The sequence below is a fragment of the Lactuca sativa genome, chromosome 8, assembly GCF_002870075.4.
Source record: "Lactuca sativa cultivar Salinas chromosome 8, Lsat_Salinas_v11, whole genome shotgun sequence".
In the NCBI taxonomy this organism is placed as follows: domain Eukaryota; kingdom Viridiplantae; phylum Streptophyta; class Magnoliopsida; order Asterales; family Asteraceae; genus Lactuca; species Lactuca sativa.
In genome coordinates, this window is record NC_056630.2 from 183,604,610 (window position 1) to 183,612,304 (window position 7,695).

At 32.9% G+C, this 7,695-nt stretch overlaps 1 protein-coding gene across 1 annotated transcript; it reads right to left on the reverse strand.

Annotated features, from left to right (window-relative positions):
• Positions 1-761: 761 nt before the first annotated feature.
• LOC111913134 (basic peroxidase) lies at positions 762-2,303 on the reverse strand. The gene is made up of 4 exons (XM_023908862.3): positions 2,017-2,303; positions 1,686-1,865; positions 1,402-1,567; positions 762-1,312 (listed from the first exon to the last, which is right to left on the reverse strand). Exons 1-4 carry the CDS (start codon positions 2,239-2,241, stop codon positions 924-926), a joined length of 960 nt encoding a protein of 319 aa, XP_023764630.1. The 5' UTR covers positions 2,242-2,303; the 3' UTR covers positions 762-923.
• Positions 2,304-7,695: the final 5,392 nt, after the last annotated feature.

A 7,695-nucleotide genomic window follows, 5' to 3' on the forward strand; every position in this document is an offset into this window, starting at 1 on the left:
GGTATATTTGATGTTTTATATAATGTGGTATGTATTTATTTCTGTATTTTTATCAAATCTCCATTTTATAATATATAAACTAAAATCATAAATAAATTGTTTCTCAAAAAAAAACATTAGCAGCGACACCTTTAGGGACGACATTGACTAATTGCGACGACTACTGATTCCGGGAGAATTGTCGGAAAAACTCCGACTGGTGGCCGGAATATCAATAGACGATGCCAATAACGACAAAGACATATAACGACGAAGAGTATTAGAGACGACGTCATTTACGACGACAAATGAGTATTAGCTACGAGGTAATAGCGACGACATGTCATCGCTAAAGGTACTAGCGACAACACGAGGTATCAATTGCGACGTTTTTGCCATCGCTAAAGGTTACATTTTTTTGTTGTGATAGTCTAACATTATTGTTTTCTTAATTAAGCTTAATTTTTGTTCTTTGAACTATGGGTTAATAGCTGAAAGTTAGTATCACAAAGTTAATAGCAATCATTAATATCCGGATTAAAACCTAAGACCTGGCTCCAACCTAAAAGACAAAGTCTCTACCAAATGAATTAGTTATACATTTGCCTTTAAAAATGTTCACAGCTACTATAATTAAATACCTAAAGTGATTTTTGAGTATTAGAGTGGAAATTGGAGTTTATACAACTATAGCATCGTTATAACACTACATATGTCTAAGATTAATTAAACCCATAACTTTGTTAGCTATTTTGTTAGTCAAGTAAACAAAACCCAACTTGTGGCTTTCAAGGTTGATGAGTTTTCTTGAAGGGTACTTGTTAAAAAAAACACACAAAGCCTTGCAATAAACTTTAAATGGGTCGAAAAATATGAATACATAAAAGTATAAATAAAATGAAGAAAATTCTTAGTAGACGGATAGCCATATTATACATCGATCATTAATTGGCAGTAGTGCAAACTGTCCTTATCTCCCCATTAGCACCAGTAAGGGGATCAATGTCTCCCATCCTAACCATGGCTGCAGCGAAATCAGATAAAAATACAGAAGGATTGTCGACGTACTCTTGTACGATGCTATCAGTTGAATCTCCATTAAACAGTGCCTGATCTGATGCAAGAAGACCCCTTCTTTCCAAAAGATTCCTAAAGTAGTTGACGTCAAATGTATTTGGTGTCACCAAATCAAGTGACTCCAAGTTCCCGTTGCCTCCAGTCTGTGGACAGTTGCTCCTAAGGCTGCTAGCAAATTCAGGATCTATGTTTGAGGTGTTATCGTATATTCTTGCCCTAAACGCAACACATCTTGCTTGCCCTATTGTGTGAGAACCTGAATGCATGCATGCCAACAAGTATAATTTATCATCTGTTAGGCGAGGAGATATTTAATCAAAATGGGTCGATGTAAGTGATCATTACCTGAAAGAGCAACCATATCTCTTACGCTGAGTGTCTTTCGATCAAAGTTTGCAATGAGTTGACCTAAATTCATACTGGCTACTGGAAGATCAGTTTGAGCTACACCTGGGTTTGCTGATGTTGAATCCCTTCTACCAAGCCTTACTGGCCATGTAGGACCATCTACCTATATATGTACGTATTTCACACATAAAAAATCTAATTATAGTCGAAATATAACGAGCAGATTCTCTGAATTTTATCTATATATGTACATCGGTCATAAAGTTTTTGCTATATATTACCGCTACAGAAGCATCACGAGCAGCGACAGCAAGTACATCTGCACAAGAAACAATGCCTGGACATATGCTCTCGACAGCAGCTTTTGCATCATCTATAACGTTATAGCCCCTCACACCTCCATTCCTTCCTGCAGTCTTCTCACTTGGGGCATCATCTAGTAAAATGGATGCATCACAACCCTGCAAAATCGACCTGATCTATTAAATCTTCATGTTCTTAATAGCTTCTAATGTAGAAGCACCATGCATGGAAAAAAGGTCATGCATATGAGAGAGAGAGAGAGAGAGAGAGAGAGAGGATTAAGATTTAAGAAATAAATTATTAATTAACCTGAACGAAACAATCGTGAAAATGAAGGCGAATGAGAGAAGCTGCCATGCGACTTTCACTAGTCACCGCAGCATTAATAGAAGACCTAATTGTGGTGAGTGCATTAGGGCATGAGTCATCGTAAAAGGTGGTAGAAAGCTGAGCTTTGCATGGTATGTAATTCGATGAGAGAAGTAAAGCGAGTATGGGAATTAAAATAGTTACAATAGACTTATGATACTCCATATATTTTTTTAGAAGAAAACAATGCTTTGATGCCTGTGTAGCTTAAATATTTGAGTAAGAACAATCACCCAATCGATACATATATATACTCCAACAATAAAAAAAGGACATGCAAGTGGGATATATTTATTCAAATACGTACACCGGTAAACGCATTTCTAACTTTTCTGTTGAATGAGTCGTCGAGACTAGGCCTTGAGCTATTTAATCCATTAGAATGTTTTATTGCATTATTTTGAAATTCTCTGGAAGTTTGATAGAAGAAGAAAAGTATTTGTGCGTGACATGAACAATCAACGCATGCATTAATTGCATTATTTTACGCAAATCTCATTTTTTTCCCTTCAAATATTTTAAACAAATCCCATTTAAAATAATGAATGTCGGAGACCGATGGCAACGTGGTAGGTGTGTTCTAGAAACCTTTAATTAGGCTTTTACCATTCTTTGAGCCCACTTCAATTCCTTTCTCATTGACATGTACTACAAGAAAGTGGCATTAGAGGGGATAATCGCTAGTAAAATAAGTAATAACGGCGAAGTCGTCGCTATTGCTTAAAAGGTCGTCGTTATAGATATTTGTCGACGATAACACTTCTATCACTGGTAATAAAATATATCGGCGGTTATAGTGTCACCAATAATATTCTTTTTTATATTTTCAATTTTTTAAAAATCAATAGTTTTCAGGTGTCAAAAAACCGATAGGCCGGTAATGAAATTAAATGTATAAATAAATTACACAACAACATCCAGTTAGGCATCTAAGTGTTATAATCTCATAAAAATACCAAAATAATTAAACCACAAAAGTGTTATAAATTTATGTCACAACAAATCTAACGTACAAAACACAAACTAATTATCCACCGAACCATCAACTCCATTTCCCTCGTTTCCTCCTTGATCATCACTGTGTGGTTTCCTCTATTGAAAAAAAGCATAAAGTTCCTCTCTACATGCCGGTTCGTTGAGCATTGCACAGAGACTTTCAAACTACAAAATAAATAACAGCATACATAAACTTATAAGTTAAACTAACATAAACAAAAACTACCAAAGTACATTGTTATTTCTCGTAGTTAAATACAAGAAATACCAAAAGCACATTGCTATTTCTTGAACTTGGGACATAAACACAATTACCAAATCAACATGCATTTATTGATGTCAAAGTACATTGCCATTTTTAAACTAGGGACAAAAAACCAAAGTACATTGCTATTTCTTAAACTTAGAACATAAACACAATTATAAAAACATTTACTAAATCAACATCCATTTATTGATCAGTATATTAATATATGAGACTTTGAAAGTAGATAGTCTTGTTTTACAAGAAATTGTAGCTTACTTTCTACTTACTTGTGCTAAAGAACCTTAAATACAAGAAATACCAAAGTACATAGCTATTTCTTGCACTTGGGAGAAAAACACAATTACCAAATCAACATGAACTTATTGATACCAAAGTACATTTCTATTTCTTGCACTTGGGACAAAAAAACTAAAGTACATTGCTATTTCTTGCACTTGGAAGATAAACACAATTAACAAATCAACATGCATTTATTTATCATTATATAGATATATGAGACTTTGAAATTAAATATTCTTATTTCACAAGAAATGGTAGTTTACTTTCTACTTATTTTGTACTAAAGAACTTTAAATATGAGAAATACCAAAGTACATTGCTATTTCTTGCACTTGGGACCTAATTGAAAATGCATCATTCCTTTCTTTTAGCTATAATTGTTTTTTTAATAACAAGACTTTATTAAATGCTAGTGAGAAGCTAGAAAAAACCAAACAAATTGCATTCATGATTCCCACTTCAAGGTCTCACACCTTTTGCATCTACATCTAAACCAAGGATAGGAAGCAGACATAACTTCCATAGTTAACATAGTAATTCCTTTAGGCGCGCCCCTAAAACTCAAGTCAGTCATATATGACCATAAAACCTATAGGAAGGATCTAATGACCACTTCACACTTGACCTCCATAATATAAGAAAATTGGGCCTGCTCCAAACTGTAATCAAAACCTCAACACAGTTAACATCAACTGAATTAGGAGAAAGAACCACCGACTACCTAGTTGAGTCATCAACTCCTTGGCGGTAGAATAGTTAAGAACTGAGCAACACAAAGGGCACATTAGGTTCTAAATAGGCACCCCTCTACTAACCAACCAAGTTCTCTTTGGTAGGCAATCTACCCAACCGAAGTCTCCACAATAACATATTAATCTTCCCGATCATCATTTTACACCAAGCAGTTGCTTTAGGAGCCGAATCTAGCAATCGAGAATCAATAGATTTTTTTCAAAGATACTACTGTATAACCGCTTCGTTCTTTACGCTCCAATTTTTATTACCATGATTGTGGTTTTGAAATTAAAAATTGTATTTGATCATAAAACATATACTAAAACATTATGCAAAAAAAAACTTTATTATTTGTATTACGAAGATTTCAGCTACACAACAAAAAACATTACATTTAGCGACAACAAAAAAACGTCCTAATTGATGCCTCGTGACGTCGCTAATACCTTTAGCGACGACATGTCATCACTAAAGGGTCGTTGTTATTACCTCATAGCTAACACTCATTCGTCATTGCAACTGACGTCGTCGCTAAATGTCATGATCATTGCTATTGGTGTCATCTCTATTGATATTTCGGCTATCTGTCAGAGTTTTTTCGGCAAGGGTTAACGGAGGTAGGAGTCGTTGCAATTGGTCAATGCCGTCCTGAAAGATGTCGCTACTAATGTTTTTTTTTAAGAAAGAAAAATGATTTATCTATGATATTAGTTTATATATTACAAAATGAAGATTTGATAAAAGTACAAAAATCAATAGATACCACATTACATAAAACATCAAATATACCACATTACATAAACTATTTAATAAATTCAAAGTAAACGTCAAATATATCATCCATAAACTATCTAATAAATCCAAAATAACATCAACATCATCCATAACTAAAAACAAGAATTACTATGCGTCTTTGTCTTCCTCATCGTTGTTTTCCTCATTGTTGACTTGGTTCTTAAACGAGTGGATAATATCTCCAATTATCGTCACAAATGTCGGGTTTTGAAGAAAAACACTTACATCCACATCCTACAATTAAGTCACAAGCACATTAAGTCATTTACAATTTAACAAACTATCAAACTATCAAACCACCAAATGAATTAAGTCGTTAATAATTTTACAGACTATTAAACCACCAAATCAATTAAGACTTTAACAATTTAACAAACTACCAAAAATTGCTATAAATGCATCAAGTTGTTAACAAATTAATAATTACCAGTGTTGGTTATGGTGTTTGTGACTGTGACTTCCATTGGGATGGAGCACTTGTTGCAGAAGGAGGTTTAGGCCCAACGTCTCTCACATACCCCCGTCGAGAACCTAAAACCTTCTCAAACATTGTGATCCAATGAATTGAGTCTGGATCACCATCGGAGTCAGCTATGTGTTGAGTCTGTAAGGCAACGTCAACAACTAAAGCATTATGTATTTCATGAAGGTTGTCAATATACTTTAAAACTAACATACACACACACACAAAAAAAAAATATAGTTCATTTTAAAATAATAAAAACTTACATATTGGTCTTCAACTAATGGAACAACAAGTTCCCATTGTTTATTCACGTGCCCACGATGAAATGTTTCAAGTCAATTTAAATTATTTTTAACATTACAAAATATTTTATACTTAAATAAACATTAACAAATATGTTATAATTGAGTAATCATTATTGTAACTTACATTCTTAAAACAAGCACTACCGTAGTTGCACATCCCTCCATGATTCTTAACTACTTGGTTCTTCCAGCATTTTTTGTTTTCAACGAGTCGTTTTTGATTCTTAGCTGATAAGAAGTGGTCAATAACATTACTCCAACGCTGCGGATCCATACATTCAGGGGATGGAGCCCTTGCTGCCTCGACATCCCCTTCAAAATCAGTGAACGAGTTTTTGCAATATTCTTGCGGCCTCTATACCGCGTACATATCAAATTGTTCAGTGACACCTAATAAACTGAAGCCATGAGATAATTTGAAATCGCTCCAAAATCAAACCATGCCTACAAAAAGCAGAGAGGTTAAAATAAATCAAAACTAAACATATTAAATATACCTTTATAAATAATGCCACAAAAGATATTGGAACATGCCAACCATTTCGACTTCAAAAACTTCTTTCCATGTGTCCCTATCAAAAGCGATATCACGCCACATGTAACTCCCAACCTCACGAATCAAACATCCGTATATATCCCTAATCATAATGTGAGTATTCTTCTTAAATGTTATCTTCAGAGGCTGTTTGCCGTTAGCTGAAAATAACTTGTACATTTTTTATTTACTGACATGGCTCTTCATTTTGGAGCCAGCGTTGCATAATACCAATAAAATGGAGCCACCGTTGAAAGATACATTTCGAAATATTTAATGTCACTGTTTGTCAATAAAATGTCTAATTTTATGCACTAATATTTTAGGGAAAACTGCAATAAAGTCCCTATATATTGGCCTCATAATCGATTTAGCCCTTATATATTTTTTTTATTCAATTAAGTCTCAAATACCGGTAATCGTATTCAATATAACCCTTTGACCCGGTCAACAGGTCATCCAACTTTCAAAAATTACATTTTCGGCCCAGATTTCAAATTTTATTATAAATTTGGTCTAAAATTTACACTTTTGACTCATATTTTAAACCTTTTTTACAAATTTGGTCCAAAATTTACCCTTTTTGCCCAACTTTTAGAATTTTATTATGATTTCATCCTAACTTTAGTTTTCTTTACAACTTTTTTTCTCAAAAGTTTGTTTCTAATATGTTCTTTCTTTAAAACTCATATTTATACAAAAAAAAACATATTTTTACCTAAATCTTATTTTTTCTATATTAAAACTTTTCTTAAAAACTTTTTTGTATATGAAATATCTAATTATAAAAATAGGTTTGGATTATTTCTGTGATTTCTCTTAAAAAATCAATTAAGAAATTAAAAGTAACCCTAAATTATACTATTACATTATAGTTTATCAAAAACTAGTTACACTCATTTTAATATTATTTATTTATTCTTTAATAACATTTATAGGAAAAGTTTAAATAATAGAAAATGCTACATATTGGAAACTTCATATTTCTTTTTTCCCGCTGAATACATGTTCATACATATAGTTCATAATCACTTTGGATTTCTTTATTTAAACTTCTTTGTAAAATCGGATTCATGTGACAATTTTGTTTGTTGTATTAAAAAAAAATAACTATCTAGAATGGAGCAATTGTCATTTGTCGATAAGGAGGTTTTTGGCAGAAAAGGGCATTTAACAAATGTAAAAAAGTATTACAAACGTTGATAATTAGAACTCCTACTGAAATCAATATGGATTGTCA